At 39.5% G+C, this 20168-nt stretch overlaps 1 protein-coding gene across 1 annotated transcript in view; it reads left to right on the plus strand.

The window, feature by feature from the left end:
- Positions 1-20168, plus strand: part of DHRSX (dehydrogenase/reductase (SDR family) X-linked) — a gene marked incomplete at its 3' end in the record, with an annotated part of 119494 nt that overhangs the window by 18501 nt on the left and 80825 nt on the right. Inside the window, exon 3 of the mRNA XM_010139651.1 lies at positions 11098-11166. Coding sequence (XP_010137953.1) covers positions 11098-11166 — 69 coding nt within the window. The remainder of the gene's footprint in view (positions 1-11097; positions 11167-20168) is intronic.

The raw sequence follows: 20168 nt of genomic DNA on the forward strand, positions 1-20168 counted from the left end.
GCCCTATGGAACGTGAATAGGTAGTGTGTGAAAAGACAGTGTGCTCACAGAGCATTTTCAGCAAATGGTTCCTTTCTAGTCCCACCACTGGTGCACAAGACTTCTTTCTCCCCCTGATAGCCTCCCTCTGTGGGTGCTACTTGCCTGGCCCTCAGGCTTGCACTGGGAAAAATGTTGGCATGAATGGGGAAATTATGAAAATAATTTTCTATGGGTTTGTTTGATATATTTCACTGAGACTTTTTGCCAGGCTGTGAGAGCATTACTCACAGTCAGCAGGGCTTTCACTTCAGGAAAATCTCATGACAGACAGCAGACGCTTGGTAGGGGAAGATGCTGCCAGTGGTGAGACTTTAGAGTCAAGCCACACTGGGAGCTCCTGCTGCCTCCTGTGCGATTTACTACTTGATAGATAAGCGTGCAACTTCATTGTCAGAGAAAGAAGGTAAATGACGCATTGGTTTTGGTGCCTACTGACCAGCCGCTGTTATTGAAAATGGTGTTTTGTGTGTACTTACAAATAAATATTCTTTTAACAATAAGAACATTGAAAAACTACTTGATAGATAAGCGTGCAACTTCATTGTCAGAGAAAGAAGGTAAATGACGCATTGGTTTTGGTGCCTACTGACCAGCCGCTGTTATTGAAAATGGTGTTTTGGGTGTACTTACTTACAAACAAATATTCTTTTAACAATAAGAACATTGAAAATCAAGACCTCCCAGTCATAAAACCCAGTAGGTTCAGCTCTGGTTCACAGTGTCGGCCACAGTTCTGTGAGACTGAATTTAGATTGTTCAGAAGCATAAACTTTTCATATTCCTTCCATCCTTCATCCTGTGGTGTAATTTTAAGAGGATTCTGTGAGTGCCTGTTAAAATTATTGACTTTAAAAAAGAGAGCTTCAGTTATCAAGACCTCCCAGTCATAAAACCCAGTAGGTTCAGCTCTGGTTCACAGTGTCGGCCACAGTTCTGTGAGACTGAATTTAGATTGTTCAGAAGCATAAACTTTTCATATTCCTTCCATCCTTCATCCTGTGGTGTAATTTTAAGAGGATTCTGTGAGTGCCTGTTAAAATTATTGACTTTAAAAAAGAGAGCTTCAGTTTGATTTTTCCTTTTTTTCCTCAGTACATTAATAAAAGAAGAATGGAAAAAAATGTGTGATAATATCTAATACAGAAGCTTTGATAATACTTTCTGATAATGGTGAATGAAAATCAAAAGGTTTTCAGCTTGACAGTGTTGCACATATGCTGCTTGGTATAAAACACCAGACCCAGGGCAGTGTAATCAATCTTCAGCGTCTGAGTATATCAGTGTTATGATTTCCTAAGACAGGCTCACATTCTGAAGGGAACGTTCTCATTATATTTATATATGTGCATATATATTCAAGTGACTTATTTGAACCATGCAATTTTGGCTTAATAAATGTAGTTCCATCACCTGACTCAGCACTTCTGTGTGACCTCTGGAAGCCCTGCAGTGGACCACACAAGATATTTCTGTCATCTCTTTCATTCACATTCATTTCCAATTTTCAAGCTGGACTCTCTGCACTATAAATCAGAAAATTCTTGTATTATATAATACTACAAAGTGCCTTTAGAAGGATAATTAAGCCCTATCAAGACAGTGCAATTGTTAAATTTCAAAGACGCTTTGATTTAATTTCAATTACTGAAAATTTATGTGGGATCCTTTAATAGTCTTTTCTCACTCTACATAGACGTATGAGATGCTTGAGTCACATTTTTTTGTTCAGCCAGGCTTTGTTAGGCTTAAATGAGTTGTAGAGTTAGCCAGGAAGTGTCAAAATAGCACCAGCCATTTAAAATTAGGTGAGGGTTTCCTTCTTCTGGTATGAAGATTAAGAGAATGCATGCAGATTGCCTTATGATTGTCATGCAGTTCAGATTTTAACACATCAGTACACTGCAATCAGGGTTATGAAAAATGCTACTTATAGTGCTGCCTGTTATTTACGCACTATGCATGTGCACATAGCCACACACCGCCTTCCCAATCCATGAGAACTTTGTCAAAAGCTTCAGCCCCTGATTTCTGTTTGAAGACTGTCACTATCCTTGTTTTAAAGTCTTTTTCCTTTTTTAAAAATGTATTCATTTGTGTTTATTCATTTTGAACATTCCACCTGCAAAATTTATAGGTTTCTTTTACAACTGGCAGTGGTTTAAGACTGCTTATTTATGAACACACTCATTATAGCATTCTTTGGAACATTTCAAACTATTATTAAAAGAGTGACAAATGTCTGAAAAGACACTTAGATCAAACAAATTCTCTTTTGGACGGTAATCTCAAGTAGAAATATAGCTCAATCAACTGTGCAGGTGGACTGCATAGTAAAATATTTTGATTAACTAAGCTCAACCTTCCTGTGGGTGAGAGAGATTTGGGATGATACGGTTTGTTTGGATTTCTGGAAATCTTAAAACGAAATTCTTAAGGCTGTTAAGGACACTACCCAGCACGAAGGATAGGTATGAATGCCATAACATTTATGCAATAACATTGCATGTTATGACAGAACATAGACATAAATGGTGATTTTCTTAGTAGAGAGGGTGTTACCGTGGGTGTTCAGCAGGGATATGAATTAGAACCCATGCTTTCAACATGTAATTTTAGAGGAGGAGCAAATAGTGAAGTGACAAGTCTTTCAAATTGTGTTAAATTATTCAGGGTAATAAAGGCCAGGAGCATGTGTGAAGAATTGCAAGAAGACCGTAAGAAGCTGGGTGTTAAAAGGTGTGTGCAATTCAGTGTAGATCAGTATGGAGCGATGGACGTGGAGAAAAATCTTAACTCTCCCAAAAGAAGTGATGGTTTCTGTGTTGACCGTTATCACTTTGGAGAAAGGTCTTGCAGTTGAAATAGATTTTTCTATGAAAACTCAGAGCTCAATAGCTTGCAAAAATCAAAACAAATATTAGAAACTGTTAGAAAAGGAACAAACAAAACAGACAATATGAGTTGATTGAACCGAAAGATTCCTGTGGGTGCCAGCCACTTAAATGCTGCGTTAAGTTCTGGTCTGCCTATTTCAAAATGGATAGCATAAAAATTTAATGGCTTTAGAAGAAAACAAACTTACCAAGGGTATGGAGAAGTATTCTTGTAAGGAACAACCAAATGGGCTTGGAGTCTTCAATCTAAAAATGTGTTTTTTAGAGACAACCCCTGTTCACTGTCTCTTCTAAAAGAAGTATGTAAAATGAGCAGTGAAAAAGATACAGTGCTTATGAATAGTGTGGAGATTATTACAAACTCAGAATAAATACAGTACCTCCTATCAGAAAAGAAAATAAAACTGTCTAAAACAAGCCACTGAGATGAAAACAAAATCCCTCAATAGCGTAAAACTGTTTCTGGACTAGTATCTTCTACATCAGACCTCAAATCATCCTCAGTATAGGAGAAGTGTAAGGTGAGCAAATATGAGTGTTGGGCGGTTTTAGGATGGACTTTGTGCAGTGAGTGTGGTTTTTATATTGAAAAAAAATGTCAGGCATTATTAAAAAAATACAGCGTTAAATATGAGGTGATAAATTTTGGTAGAGTTAGTGCAGTTTTTCTAGACATTTAATTGATTCATTCCATCATGGCTTGGCTTTGCGAACGAAGATCTGGGAAGGGCTTTTCCCACACTCACTGCAAGCGATGAGTGCACCCTTCGGGTCTGCACGGTGGATTTTTTAGGTGAGGCACCAGCGTGCGTGGAACTGGCTCCACCCTTTACACCTGAGGTTCATCTGCCAGGGCCCAGCGAGCTTGGACGGTGACAGCTGAGTCCTCGGGTCGTAGGTTTGGTTAGAGTGTCCTTCTCTTAGATGATGGATGCCTTACAGGGCTAAACGAGCTCCATCTGCCCGGGTTTGGAGTCAGAGTTGTCCTTCTCCTAGGATGGTGCCCGAAGGCTAGTGAGCCCATCCTGCCCGTGGACACACTTTGTGTGACCCTTCAGTTGAGACCTGTCTGGCTTGGGAGACCCCACCGGAGGCACATGCCACCACCAGCACAGCTCTCAACCTCGCAAGGGCACGCAAGCTCCTTCCCCACAGCAAGAGGGTGCCCGTGAAAGAGTCGCTGCTCTACCTCCGGACATCACAGACCCGGGCACGGGGAGGCCGGGGCCTGCCAAGAACGGGAGTCCTGGAGGACAATTGATTAATTAAGCATTTATTAAATGCTTTCAAGAATTCAACAATTGTGTGAATTAATTTAATCTTGATTTTCAAAAGCTTTTGGCAAAGTTCATGCCAAAAGATTTTAAAGTGACTATCTTGTCTTGAGATAAGAGAAACTTCTTGTAGATTGGTAACTGATTAGCAGAGAGAAAACAATATTTAGGAATTATTTGTCAGCTTTGGGATGGAGCAAAGGGACTCCTGTTTCCATAGGCATATATTCAGTACATTTATAAAAGAAAGACACAGAAAAAAGGGTGAACAGTGAGGTGATGCATTTTGTGCAAATTTGTTTAGATAGTCAAATTAATTTGAATATCCTATTAATTTGATAGTTATATTAATTTGACAACTGATAGTTGAGGGATTTTAGCTTCTGACACACAAGGGGAGTCTGAGATGGCTGGGACTGTTCAGCCTGAAAGGAGAAGGCTCAAGGGGGCCTCTTCCATGTGTATAAACATCTCATGAGGACAGTAAAGAAGATGAAGCCAGGGTCTGCTTAGCGGTGCCTGTGACTGGACAAGAGGCAATGGGCAGAAACCAAAACACGGGAAATTTCACTTAAGCATAAGGAAACACTTTTTTTACATCGAGGGTGGTCAAATACAAGAACAAGTTGCCCAAAGAGGTTATGGAGTCTCCATCCTTGAAGATATTCAAACTGACTGGACGTGGTCCTGGGCAACCAGCTGTAGAAGGGGGTGGGACTGGCTAGTCTCTAGAATTGCCTTGAGAAATTTTAACCACTGCGAAGAATGGGGAATTATCTCACATTACTGAATGATTGAGTTATGAAGGAGTGGCTATAAATAATGTGTCAGTAAATGTAAATACTGCGTATGAGGGAAAACAACCATTCTAAATATTAGGGTCTAAATTAATCACTGCTACTCAAGAAATAAGAATAAAAATTAAAATTAAAATAAAAATAAAAATAGTGTTTTAGTGTTGAAAGCTCTCTGCATAATTTTTTGATATTTAGTGCCAGTCATAAAGGCAAACAAAATCTTACTATTTCGCAGTAAAGAAGATAAAAATGGGACAGGAATCATCCCTCTTCCTGTGTAGACATAATTGGTTCATCTTGTTGTGAACACTCAAAAGGAGTCTGGTAGAACTGGAAAAAATGAGAGAAGCATGGTGAGGAGGATGGGGTGGCTATGTGCAAGGTGAGGCTAATAAAGCTTGTTCCGCTTGCAAACAGATGACTAAGGTGTGATATCATACAATTACGAATGGTCTAGAGAAAGTGGATGAGAAGTGGTTATTCCCTGTGTTCTTGTAAAGTAGAGAACATCCAACAAAACCACCCAACAAACAAACAAAACCAAACTACTGAAGTACAATCGTTTTAATGTAATTAAGCGTGTCATTAAATCACAGCGCCCGTTGTCCCAGAACCCTTTGGCTTGAATGAGTTGAAAGTGCAATTAGATGAAGTAGTGGAGGATAGGTTCATTGAGAGGTTAGGCATGACCTTTCATTCAGAAATTCTCTGAAACTTCTTCCTACTGGGAGGGTGTATTGGAAAATATCACTCCTAGACTTAATGCCTTTTACTTAATGCCATATACCTTTTACTTAAGCACCTGATACAGGTTATTGTTGGCAACAGGGCACTTACTAATTGACAAACAATTCTTCTCTTTGGAACAGCTGAGTTGCTGAAACCTAGGGCAAGAATGATGATTTCTTTTCATATTTTTGCCACTCATGTCGAAAAGGGATGTATTTAATTGTGTCTGCTGAATGATGAACTGGATGACAAAAGATGCATGGTATGTCTAGACATAAGGAAGCTTTGTATCACTTTTGCAATGTTGGGTTTTTTTATATACCCGGTTACATCCTTATACCTAGCTTTATTGAATAACAAATTCATGACTTGCAATTTTTACGGGTGAGACATGAAATCTATATTCCTTTTTCCTAAACAAGAATTTTCTTTTTTTATTGAAGATTTTACAGCTTCCCTTATAAACGTTCATGTTGTACTGAGTTCATATTTCTCCTTGTCAGAGATTTTTGGAGACAGTCATTCCTCTCTCTTATGCATATGCTATTTGTTGTGCAGTGCCGTACACACTCAGAAAATCACAATCCTCATAACACCAGCTGATAGGATGTTGTTTTTCTCTTGAGGCTTTGGGTGCCCTTGCATGCCCTGCCTTCAGACTGGTGCTCCAATGAAATCAGTTCCTCTTCCATCGTAATGAGGATTATGCTACTCTGAGGAGGCACTTTAATTCAAGTTTACAGTTTAATTCTTTTTTATATTCTGTTGCACAAAGCCACCAAACCATCACCCTCTGCAACTCCTTAATCAGATGGTATACATTTATACAGAATTTATAACCACACCACCAAGCCTCTCCCGGTAATGCACATATGCATTAGAGTTTATGAGCACCACTTATAAACTTAGGTTGCTTCAAGTGACTGGGGGGAGTGGGGAGGGCCATGGGGCAGGCTGTGAAACCTAGAAAGTTGTTCATCATTTTGGGGATTAACTGATGCATAATTATTCCTAAATAAGTCAAGGGATGAACATTTATCTTGGGTAGACAGGTTCCCCAGGCACTGGTGAAGGAGGGGGTCACGCTTGCCAGAGGCTGGGGCGTGTGGGGAGGGCTGGGAGATGATGTGCCATCATGGCTGCCCTGCTGCCAGGGAGTTCACCCTGCCTCCCCTGCTGAGGTTTATTGCAGGCTGAGGGATGGTTCTCGGGCTCCAGGCTGGAGGGGTTGGGTCTTTCTCTGGACCACTGCATCCTGGGTGGTTTTCATCTTCTTAGTGTTCATCTTGAAATGGTTTTATTTGTATTTTGTGTGTGTGTGTGTTATCTTGCTGAAATCTCCCCCTGCTAACTGTGGTAAGCAAGGGCTTTTTGGATTTGTGAGTTTATTCTCTCCAGGCAACCTTAAGCTTTACAGGCTGTGTCGTTGCTCGTAGACTGTTTTAAATCTCTTTATAATGCCCTGCGGTACATTTCCTTGAAACATCAAGATTGCAAATTCCTGTTTTTGCAAAACACCAATTGGAAGAGATCTTGCTTGTTTATCGGGGTCAATTTTGTACATAAATTATGAGTGTGAGTAGCAATTATTCTTTTGGAGAGATTTCCACATTCAAAGAAATGGAAAAAACTGTATAAAGAGTATAGAAGTATGAGCACCCTGTAAGTAGCGTAGTGTAAATGTTTCCCAGCCGTGCTGTGTTTCTATGGGCTGCATTTTTGCCCTTCTTTTTCAGGCTGAGCAATCCTCAGTGCTAATTCTATTGAAATCCCTGAAATAACTTTCAGTTAGAATCTACTTAAGTGATTAAGATGACAGAGCCTGATCTTCAGGGCAAGATCCAAAGCCTATTACTGCTGATAAGAATTTTTCTATGTACTTCTGTGGTGGTGTTAGATCAACATGCTTTGACTGGTGGTGTTTGTGCAGGTGACTGTTGAAGAGTGTCAATTTTTTTTTTTTAACTAGAAGCTGTATTTAAATCTATTTTCCTTTGTATTTTTTCGACATGAATTTCAGTATTTTACTCAGAATTAGAACTTTTTGTGCCATTACAATGACATCTTATTTTATACAGGTGCATCTATTCAGACTTGAATTTATTTTTATATTAGTTTTATTTTCAGAATTAATTGTTTTCAGCGTTGTTATTGAATCAGTCACACCTGAATTTTTCACTATTCTGTGGGGACTAAGTAGAAGAAAAACATGATAGGTCACTGAATACCTCACATAAACAGTTCTTGAGACAACTGTATCTATTTTGAAGTTCCCAATAGACACTTTAAATTAGCATGAAAAGCAAGATTATTACAGTTTTGCATACCTTGATGAGCTAAGCTCTCAAGACAGTGAATCCCCTTTTCTCAAAGCTTTTGTTCAGATTCCCTCACTGCATAAAAATGCAGACTGCATGGTCTGTCTTCCCTTTCTTATTCTTCCTTCCAAACCACGTGAATCCAGAGTAGGCAGATCTCACGCTACAGATGCTCGAGCACTTCGAGTAGGTGAAGGCTGGCATGTCAGACATACGAAAATTATGGTGAATCATTGTCCAAAAAGTCCAGCCAGAGGATCCTCCTGTGTATCAGAAAGTTTTGTGAAGAATCTCTACGAATATGCTGAGGATCTAAACCAGCTGATGGTGGTAAGAAATTGACACCTGTACAGGAAAGCATCCCCCCGCCTGAGTAGAATGCTGTACTCCTGTACTGTACACCTGAAGGTTGTGCCCTTTAGTGACCCATCTTCATCAAGAAGATACAATTTTTTTAACGTTTTTCCCAACCTAAAGCCGATTGTGTTAGCTTGGTGATTTAAGTATTTTTTTAAAAATTCTGCGTAATTAATGTAGCACTTAAAAGGATATTGTTCTTTTTCACGCCTACCGCTCACTTTGCTTTGAGGACCCCAGAAGGATGTGATAGAAGAGAAGCTGTACAACAGTGCAGTGTGCCTTTCCTCTCCCACCCATCCTCAGCAAGAGAATGCTGACCTCCTTAAGCTAACTCAGATGCGTACATTACTCTCTGGGTCTTATGGTATCTTTCAGATATATGTGTCTTTGAACTTTTTGTAAGGATTTTGGTCATTTGTTCAATGTCTTTATTCTTTCCTACACAATTTTCTTTGAAAGAAATATTTCACAAGCCTCTCTTACAGTAGCAGCTTGCACTGAGGCTATTTCGATTTTTGCGATACACCAGCCTCCAGAATCCGGTTTTCAAACCCTCTGTTGAATCAGGCTGGAAACAGACATCTGAAGTGACTGTTTAGAAAAATAATTATTTTTTCCCAGTGGTCTAGAGTGAAAAATACACAAATATGAATAAAATGAGCTCATTTGGAAGGCACGATGTTTTAATGAATAACCATTTATATAACAGCAAAATAGAGCAAATTTAAATTTGTTGTGAACACAAGCTCTTTCAAAAGAACAAATTAAGTGAACATACTGAGTAAAATCACGACACTGGAGGCTTTAATAAGCCTGTTCTCTGCGTGAGGAATGCTGAATGAAAGAGGAATCAAAAAGGACCTTCACAGAATTGGCACTGAAGTATTTTTGTTTCTAGTCTAATTCTATCTGCTATAATAACACACTGAGTTTGAAATCTTACTCTAGTACATCACTTGAGGTGAAACAATAAGGAAAATTGATCTCTTGCCCCTAACCCCTGTGCACAGATTTCCCCAGAAATGGCAGTTGCACTGCAGGGTTTGTTTGTTGACACTGCATCTATTTCTGGAAATTAGCATCAAGCTGAATGTTTCTGTTCTGTACAAGGCTGGATGGTTTTAAAGCGGAAAAAAAGAAACAGCAGGGAGAAGAAAATACTGCAAATGTATGGTTTTAAAATTTTTTTCCCTTGTCTTTCTTTCTTGGTCAGTCTGAGGAATATAATTTCATAGTTAATAGAATTTATAGAGAACAGTTATAGAACAGTAGGATTCTTTCTTGGTTTTCTGTGAGAGCTATTTTCTCTCCAGTATCTGGAATGCAAAATCTCTTTATTTTGGCTACATTTATGTAAATATTGAGACTTCTTGCATATCATGCAAACAAAGATGTGTTCTAAATCATTGTTTTTTGCTGCAGAAGCACAGCAAAATCTCCATCCTCGAAAGAATGCATTAGCCTACCTCCTTGAAGTGGTCAGGTTATCCCAAAAATCTCCATTCGGTGCTCTGAGCCTTCAGCTAGTGCAACCAATGGGGGACACACTGATCTATCTCAAAAGGCTCACTCCCACTTTTTGAATATATTCTTTGTGAGATCGATGCAGTTAATCAAGGCAATGCATGCAGTTTAAGAGCACTATAAAGCATGATCTAACATCTTAAAGAAATATGAGTGCGTACCAACTAACATGAGCAGGAGGCTGAAACAGATGATCTCCTGAGGTCCCTTCCAACTTCAACTTATTTTGTGGTGCTGTGATTCATTCCTTGTCTTTGATAGCGCTCAGTCACTGTTACTAAAAAAAAGATGAGGAAAAAAGTGCAAAACCTGTAATTTCTGCTGCATAGCTAACAAGTGAATGAGATGACAGGACATTTGTAGAGCAGCACAAGACAAAGACTGTGTAGAAACCAAGGCAGAGGTGTTATATAATTAGAAAAAGAAGGCAGCAGCTTCATGAAGTTCATAAGGGATATCAGTATTTTTATCCAACTGATAATAAAGAATAAGTATTTTGATGTATCCTGCTACATAAAATATTTGTGGATATATAAAAGGAATGTTAAACTTAATTTTAAAAAATTAACTTACACTACCAAGTACAATATTTTGTTTGTGCTTATGTTTTTTCCTTTGAGAGGTTATTATTAAAAAAACGCCAAACAAATGTCAGACAAGTTATTAGCTGTCCTCCTAAGCTCCATGGCACAAAAGGCATTTTTTAATCTCATTTTATGTTAGTGCTAGTAAAAATTTTCCTAAGCATTTGGGCCAAAGTAGTGGGGCCTTTCCTCCAACTGTGCAAGTCTTCATTTTGGAAAATGAACGAGGTATGCGGGGGGGTTCGCTCTAACCCGTAGCGAAGCTTTTGCAGAATCTGGATGTCGTATAATTCACTTTTCTCGCAGATTTACATCTCAGTTCTGCTGGTCCAGCCAGCAGATGATCCTATCTTGTACAAGCGAATGAGATAAACGGGCAGAACTTGTGTGAGCAGCAGTGCATTTGTACAGCCCTCTTCAAAAACCTCTGCTGCCTGTCGGTAACAAATCATGTCTTTTCACCTAAAACTTCATACTGGTTTTACACTGTGGTTAGCACTTCATAGTGGCATGCCTATATTCACTGTCCTTAAGTTGATTTAATTGTTAATTTTCCATTTTCTGTGTTATAACAGCTGGAAACAGTGAGAGTGAGGGCCAAGAAGCGGTGAGGAAAATACAAGAGGAAACTTTGACTGGAAAAGGTACCATACTATAAACTTTTCTTTAAGGAACTCTTTGTTCATGTCTTTTTGCTGGTGTCTGCTTTTATAGGAGGTCCCTTTGAGTATCGTTAAACTTTTTTTTTTTTGGTTTTGGGAAACTAATTCTTAAAGTAAATGTGACAAAGAGGTAAAATGATTAGGATATTTTTTAAAAAGTGTTCTCCATTTTGTTCGACTTCTTTACTGTGTGTCATTGCAAAAGATTTGCCTGCAAGTTATAGACCGATTCTGTGTGTATATGGGCACAATGATTTAATAGCTGGGCAGAAAATCAGAATACTAGTCATTTCTGCAAAGGGGAGGATGACAGCAGGTACGAGTGGGTGTGCTCTTTTTGAGTGCTGGTCTTGCCTCGTGTATAATCCCATAAAAAAGCGTGGGGTTTTTATGTAGGTAAGAAGTTTCTAAAATAACAAGGCTGCCCATTTGGGTTATCTGACACATGTTGAGAGTTTCTAATCCTTCACGAAATAAAACCATTTTCTTAAAAATAGGTGGACCTTTCATATCAAGCCAAAATTGCTGTGTTTTTGTAGTTCTTCAGTTTTTTTCTTTTAATCTGATGAGTGATCATGTTGGAGGAGGCACGAGGAGGGCATATCTTGATAACTATGAGAGAAGGCATATTGCGCGCTATCATTTGCTGTATGATTAGAATTTGCAATTTATGACAGAGATAAGTGCATCTAGTATTTCCATCTCTTGAATTCACTGGGTGTAGTTCCTAGCAGTGTATGATGATTCACTGCTGCCACTTTGATGTATCATTTCTTGGCAAAATAATAGGGCAGTGCTGCTACTCCACCCTATTTCGGATCTTCGTGGCTTCTTCTGAGATCTGATTCTGTTTTTGTGCCTCTAATAATTACTGTTATGATGATCAAAATAGGTTAATTATTGTGTAAAAAAACCCTTTCATTAAGATTTATCTTTTGACTTAAATAAATGTGCACCCATCATAGCCTTAGGATACATGTATGCTAGTTAAAAGCATCATAAATTAAGGCATAGTCAGAAGGCTCATGAAAGGAAAAAGGTAATTATTACATTGTTTAAATCTTTTGCTGGAAGTTTCTGTACAGAGACCAAAACCACTTGGAATTAATTACATCATGTGACTTGCAGGAAGCTGAATAAACCAGGGTCTGTCATATTTTCTCATATCTGTGTGATCACAGGCTTTTCTAGCACCCCAGTGTGTCTTGATTTCTCCGAACCAAGCATGCTCTAACCTTCAGTTACAAACTTTGTCAAGATAGAGCTAGCAGTTTGAGGAGGGTGAAAGTGTGTCTGAAGTTGAGTGAAGCTGTTCCTTAGTGTAATTATAATGACTGAAGCTTTAGTAATCTCTGGTCCTGGTAGGTTTGGCCTAAAAACAAACTGGAAGAACACTGCCTTTTCAGAATTTCTCACTGATTGAGGGATATTTGTATTTACAAATGTATTATCCTGTATAAAGGACTAGTGTGAGTCTGAGCAGCAGTTCTGTGTCACTGCTTATTGATGAATTTGCACTTTACATGGGGTCTGTGTGCAGATACTGTGACCAAGACTAGGCTGTGTGAGCATATCACCTTTTCAAAAGCAGCAGTTCAATATCTGTTTATTCACTGCATAAAAGCATTTTCAGTTATATCTCAACCTTTTTTTTCGTCTCTCCCTTATTTTTTTTTTCTGAATATTTTTCATGGCCCATATGAGAAACTGCTTACGGAAACTGTTCCCATGTGGAATTCTGGACGCTTGAAGGAGAACTGTTCCAAACAGTATTGCTGGGCAGCCAGCACGATCAAGGATTGCAACAACATGGCTGTCCATCTTTTACTATGGAGAAACTATATGAGTGGGTGCCATCAGTTTGCTATTCAGATCTCAGATCTTTAATAACAAGGAAAACCTTGCTTATTAGCAAGTTAGACAACAAAAGGGAGCAAGAGACCTTGTCCTCTCCTTGTCTGGCTGAGCCGTAGATAGCACAAACATCCCCAGAGACAGCTCTGGGAAAAGGCCAGGCTTGTTGATTGCATGTAATTACAGTGGTTTTAAGGCAATATCATCCTTCTCTGTCTTGGCCCATTGTCTGTCTGGGGCTTCGTCTGCTATCTACGGGTAAGTAGTTTTAGTTGACAGTAACTACAGTTACTTCAGAGACGAGTGAGATTCAAAACACATACATAAGTGATTCCTGTGAAACAGCTGATGAGAAATAATGTGTTAACCATTTCAGAAGAGGATAAAGGATAATAATAAAAAGGCTATGCACACAGGTGTTGCTTTTTTGCAGCAGCAGCAGCAAGACATGAAGAGAGGGCTGAAAACACTGTGCATACAGGGAGGAAGGAAGCTTGGTTTCCTATGCTGGAGGCATTCAAACCAGAACCAATGCCGAAAGATGGTAGAATATTGCAGAGGAAAGCAGTTGCGGATGTTTGCCTACAGCACCAATGCTAAAGGATAACAGAAAATCTAAGCGATGTATCACATCACCTCTTCCTACGAGCCATCCTCTCCCATGATGTTACAACAGAAACCTCTTGGTTCCTTTCCCTGCTGATTCCAGACTGTTTAGGTGTCCTCTTCAGTTTTGATTCTCTATTCTGAGTTACCTATTGCTAAGTATAAAGAGCAAGGAAGGATGTGGGCAGCTGAGTGGAAGAGAATAAGGTACGGGTCCTTGGGGCATGACAGACCCAATTTACTTTACGGTCAGTACCTCCTCCATGATAAAGCAATCAAAGCCCTCAGATATCCAGAACAGACCAGAAGAAGTACTGCATTGTCATTAAAATTATCACATGGGCACTATTTCCAAAAGACCAAGGGCAACAGTTTGCTATGCTCTGAATCATAAAGCTGGGAGAAGCCAGAGTGATGTGGGCATTTATCTTGCTTACATTTGTTAAATTGAGAACTTGTGTTGTTAATAGTAGCAATTATATGGCTGGGAAAATTGTTGATGGCTAGGGATTACCACAGAGATATTCTAATTGTCTAAGTCTCTGTAATTTACACATAGGGTGTGTCTGTGTTAGTGTGTTCGTTAGATCAGGAGAGCAATCTTCAGGCAACGCTCAATGGTTGCCTGCTTGCTCAGTGTGGGTTCACATCAGGAAGGGCACCACAGGTCCTGACCTGGATTCTCTTTGGACAGAACTAGCCTGGAAGGTGAGCTGCAGCAGCAACAGAGTGCGTGGGAGCAAACTTAGAGCTTATCTGAACCAAAAGTCCCATGACCTGTAGAACTGCCTATACCCCCAGCATAAAACGAGTTTTAGAGATTGACTTCTATGGATCCAAACATCTTGTTAATGCAGCCATAACCACAGTTACCAGTCCTGAACAAACTACATTGAGTTGGGAAGTTTCTGTGATAAACTCAGCTCTCAAGGATACTAGAAAAAAAAAATCTTTCCATGTACAGAATATAGTGTTTCTCCTGACTCAGTTACCCTCCGTTTACATCTCTGCAAATGAAAGCTGGTTTTAGCCTGATGATTACAAACATACAAATGTTGGAAACTAATATATAAACATGAATGAAAGCTTCATTCATTCCAGCGTAAGTTCATGAATGTCAATGGAATCAGCAATTAGCAAAAGTTTATGCATAAATATCACTTAGCATAGTACTGAGGAATGGCTCTCATAACTGCAGTGTAGGAGCTGGAGTTGCAACTAGACTCAAAGGAGAAAAAAATTAGAAGATAGTGAGAAAACAGGGTGTAAAAATCATATTAAGCACAGACCTCTTCAAAAGGGGAAGCCTGTGTTTAATCTCACCCAACATTTTTGTGGCAATTCAAATAAAACCACAATTATCAAAGTATGCACTAAATCTGCAGCATTCATAAGATTCCATTTGAAACCAGATGAGAAAAGAAGAAGAGACTTTCTCCCTTGGAGTGAGAGGAATGCAGAGGTTAGCACAGTGGCAACCAAATCATGTCATTTACAGTCTGACCCACATCAAGACAGCGTGGGCCAAGCAGTAGGAGGAATGATAGCACCTTAAAAACACTGCAAGCCGTATGCATTCAGCGAGCCTGGCTTTTTCCCAGAGCTTTCTCTCGGTATGTTAGTGCTACATATGGCTCAGCCAGATAACAAGAAGAGGACAATGTCTCTGGCTCCCTATTGCTGTCTAACACGCTGACAAGCAAGGAGATTTCCCTTGTTATTAGAAACCTGAGATTGAAGAGTTTACCCAAAAGAAGAATGGGTAATCTAGCTGATAACTGCAGAATAACTCATGGGTGATTACTCCACTGATGCTTGTTGTATGTCAGGCACCAATTTTAACAAAACAGTCCATGTTTTCTGCTCTGTACCAGACTGTTTGTACTTCCTGCTGTTGGCTTTTCCTTCAGACTAGAGGAAGTCAGCTGCTGAGAATTCCCAATTTCCCAAACTTCTGGGTTTGTTTTTGCCTAAGAGTCAATGGTGGTGCTCCCAACGTGTGGGCCAGAGTTGTATAAGCCAGTTCAGCAAAGACCAATGCCTTGTTAAAATGTGCAGCAATGTCACCCAGGACTTTTTCTTTGATGTGATATGTCAAAGATATCATTATGGAAGTGATCATCGAACTGGTCAAAATTAGTAGTAAATATTTGTGGTTGAGGCATATTTTCTATATGTGTGCATAAGCATGTGTGAGTTTATGTGTGGTTGTGCCAGGTTTCAAAACTACACTTTCATGATGTAGTTTTTAGGTATAAAAATATAACAACCTGAGCTTGTGGCAAGACCAAATGTGGCTATTTTGTCATTTCTACCACATCCTGACATTGGCATATCCTTTCTCTGCCACTGTGGATGCTGAAGGACGTATGGGATTACTTTAAAGAATTTCCTAGCCATAACAGTGGCAGTTTCCATCTACATGGTTTCTTTTTTCATGCAGGTGCATTATCTCCAGTACTTAGCTTTGGCAGGTCAAGGTTTACCCTCAGTTAGAGTTGTATAACTGAATGCCAGGGTCATGAACACATCTTGAAAGACATGGTGGTGATATGAGAGAGGAGTACAGAAGTCTTGATCTGACAGTATGCCACTTTGCAGAGTCCTGCATGGAACTTTGGAGCTCTTCTGCTTTTTCAGTTGATGATGGGTATAAGAACCTTATGATTAAGATTTCTTTTATTTCCGAAGCCTCGTTTAAGGTTATATCAAGTATATTCAAGCCATGTGAAAATACTTGAATTTTGAAAAATATTGGATGTGTTAAACTTAATCTAAGTCTCTAAGGACTGGATCCTCCATGTCCTCAGGGGTGAAAGACCCCTTTCTAGAGTCCAAGAAAGTATTGCAGGGGCTCACACAGTTTCTCTGTGCTTCTATCCCTTACCCAGGGGTCTAAGCGCTTATGTCTCTTACCCAGTAAATTTGGTGACTTTTTGCTCCATATTAAGCAGGAAAGATTTTAATCCATACAAGGGTATGATTAGAGCCCTCTGATAAAATTATTTAGGTGAATAGTTTGCAAACAAATTGTCCTGCCTTTCTGTTTTTTTTCCATAATACTTTGATGCAAAAACATGGTTGAATTCATTAAGCCTGCTTGCTCATATCTTTTTTTTTTATCCTTTTGACTTCCAGTGTAGCATGTTACAAGATTTTCCCCCTTGTTGCTTACAGACATTTGAAACAAGAGATTCCCTATTTTTTGTATTTCTTAAGACACCTTAGAAACTGAGTTGTCATGTTAACAGGGTGGCGATTCAGACTTTGAGAGCAATACGAATATGGTTCACAGAGCTACAGATGAACTGCAAATCTGGATGGTGAGATGGAGATAAAGTCTTTCAAATATAAAATGTATTCATAATGCAGGCACAAGCTCTGCCTGTTAGTTTCCTAAATTCCCATTTCCATTGGAAATGTAAAACATATTTCATTGACAGGCTCTGCTACTAGGAAACATGATTTTCTTTTATTTAAATTATTTCTAACTGAAACTTAGAGACAAAGAAGTGCACAGGTGTAGCTTTAGGCAGAATAGCAAAGTCCTTTCAGATATCTTGAAATGATTTTCTGACTGTAAATCACCAGAGATTTGTGTGACTAATGGGGCCGGAGCTCTGAGGTTAGGATTTTGCTGATTGTGCTGTCCTACTGAAGGCAATCCAGAGAAACGGAATTTCAAAATAAAATTGCCTCTGCAAGGCCTGAAAAAGCTCCCATTTCACCCTTTTACAAGATTTGATCCTCTTTTATGTACCTGCAGACCCATGAGGTCAAGCAGAAAAAGGTGCTCCTGGGTTTGACACCTCCCATAATGTGCCATTGTTTTTTCCAGCTTGAGCAGTAGTTGCAGGTGGGTTATGTGAGCTATTTCCAGCCCTCATCTATTCTCAAGAAAATTGCCAGCAAATACTGAAAGACAAAGCCAAGAAAAAGTGAATTTGTTTTCTGTCTGGAATGGCTTCATATCTCTCTTCCAAGATCTTCATATAGTCCTAGCTTCCATGGGTTACATGTAGGGCTTTAGAAGTTAATTTGCTTGTAACAAGTAGAATATGTTCTGTGGAAATGCCATTGGATTCTGCTGGAGGGATCCAGATGATAGAAGCATGGAGAACTTTCAACCTGAATTAAACATGCAAAAAGAAAAGCCTGTGTTGGAAACACTTACGGGCTGTGCGTGTGTAACCTTCCATATGTGAACTGCACGTGAACTGACAGACCTTGGTGCACCTGAGAGTATGGGCAGTGCTAGTCTTACCTTGTCAGCTCCATCCTTGCAGCATTACGGCAGGGCTCCAGAGGATGCACAGCCAAAGAGGAACCTCTCCATCTCTGACGGCCAACATCAGTGTGTCTGTGTTTAACATGTGTTTTGAGGGGCATTTTTCAGTAGCAAAAAGTTCTGAATAGATGTCCTAGGTCTTAGGTGAGTTATGAGCTAGGCTTTCCCTAATGATCCCCAGTGGCAGGACCTGAGGCAATGGGCACTAACTGAAATGCAAGAAATTCCTTTTAAAAATAGGAAAACTCTTTTTATTTTTTTATCATAAGAGCTATTGATTATTGGCACAGGTTTCCCAGAGAGCTTGCAGAGTCTTTATCCTGGGAGATGATATTCAAATGCTATCTGCCCAAGTCCTGGGCAACCATCTCCAGGTGGCCCTGCTTGAGCAGGGACTGGGACTGGGACTGGACAATATCCAGAGCTGCCTTCCATCCTCAGCCATCCTGTACCTTCGTGAGTCTATGAAATTTTAGCAGCCAAACTCCCATGAAACCCTGTCTGCTTTGTTTGTCCAGCTTTGATTACAAACACTGTAACCTTTACAGATGCCTGGAGTGCAGGGTCTTCAAGGAATTGTATCGGTGTTCATACAGTGCCCAGATTAACAGAACCACAGAATCATCTGGTTGGAAGTAGACCTTTAAGATCATGGGCACATACAGTGGTAAGAACAGCAATAATTTGACCATAAGGCAGTCTTAGGAAATAGGTATTTGAGAAGAAATTCAGAACAATGTACAAAATCCCCGTCTACGCAGGTAAAAGCACATTCTGTGGGAACACAGGGAAAGGAACATTGCTGATTATTGCTGAGAGCAATAATCTGTGTGAAAAGACCAGGAAATATTGCCAATGACTCTGGAGCAGCTTGCCCTTCATGTGACTTTTCTCTATGCAGGACATAGACTAATATATTTTGTTTTAAGGCCTAAATTTTAAGATCTAAGTTTTAAATAAAACGTATTCAAGGTGATGTGATGCTTGACATCTTGGTCACATTTTCACAATCTCAATGGAAAAGAGCATGCTCATGTGCACTTCAAACCCCTTTTCAGCCTATTTATTTAAAGGCTTGCAGGAGACGTGTAATGCCAGAGCATTTTGGTTTAGTCTTTTTTGGTACTTGCTGCTAGAAAATCTTGCTTGTAAGAAGAAAAAAAAATACTCCTAAGGAGACTGATATACTCTTGAATTTAGCAAAACACCTGACATAAATTCGTTAGACATCTAACAATCATGCCTGGATTTGGATTTTTCTTCTTATATCAAGGCAATGTTTCTTGACAAGGTGATGTGAACCGTTACCAGCACCTGTTTCATTTCCCCAAGGTAATGGCAGCTGGTTTTTAGTCCTTATTTAGTCTTAAATTTATGTCGGCTACTGTCTCCTCTTACCAAGATTACTGTTGACTTCAGGCTGCTTGGAAGAAGTAACTCTTCACAACTGATCTGACTTGAGGAGACAAAGTAAATCAAATCATCTTTCTGACTTTTAGTTTGACCTAGCTGAAAAACAATCCTTGCTGGTTATTTACTTCCAAGCATGGAAAATATGGAGGCCTGTGATGGGAGAGAAATCTTCGTGGCTCTGGGCAAGATTTGCTGTACTGTGTTTCCTCTCATTCTACTCCAATCTCACTATACTCACACACTTTGCTTTTTTTGAATAATTTACAGCTACTAAACTTCCTGGAACATGAATCTCGTTTAAATGAGACAGTATCTGTACTTCTTTGTCTTCAGGAATTTGATGACATACCGGGGCGGGCGGGGGGGTGGGTGTAGTGGAAAGGGTATGGATGTATTGGAGGGGAGGAAAGGAAAAAATAATATAAGGAAAAAAAGCAGCTTTTCCTGTTCAGAACTTTATCGTGGCAGTTGGGGTCTTCTGAACTGGTGGTCTGTGAAAAGTTCATTTTCTAATCTAAAATCTTGCAGGCTTTCTCCTGCCTTGTATTTTACACTTGGAAGGCGGTGCTCCTGAGGGTCTTACTCAGGCTCTTCCTCCAGACAAGATGACCTGAAATGGCTGGCCATATTAGCTATATTAGAAGATACATGAATGATTTTTTAGTCTGGAATCATAATCCTGTAGTTACCGTGACAGCTACTGGTGATATATAACTACATTGTGTTTGCCTCTCAAGATGCTCTTTTAGCTGGTCCTACAGACAGAATGTAGATTTTTCTCCCCCAACCCCCCCCCCCCCTTTTTTTTTTTTTTTTTTTTTTT

Source organism: Buceros rhinoceros, unplaced genomic scaffold (assembly GCF_000710305.1).
Source record: "Buceros rhinoceros silvestris isolate BGI_N320 unplaced genomic scaffold, ASM71030v1 scaffold3487, whole genome shotgun sequence".
In the NCBI taxonomy this organism is placed as follows: Eukaryota; Metazoa; Chordata; class Aves; order Bucerotiformes; family Bucerotidae; genus Buceros; species Buceros rhinoceros.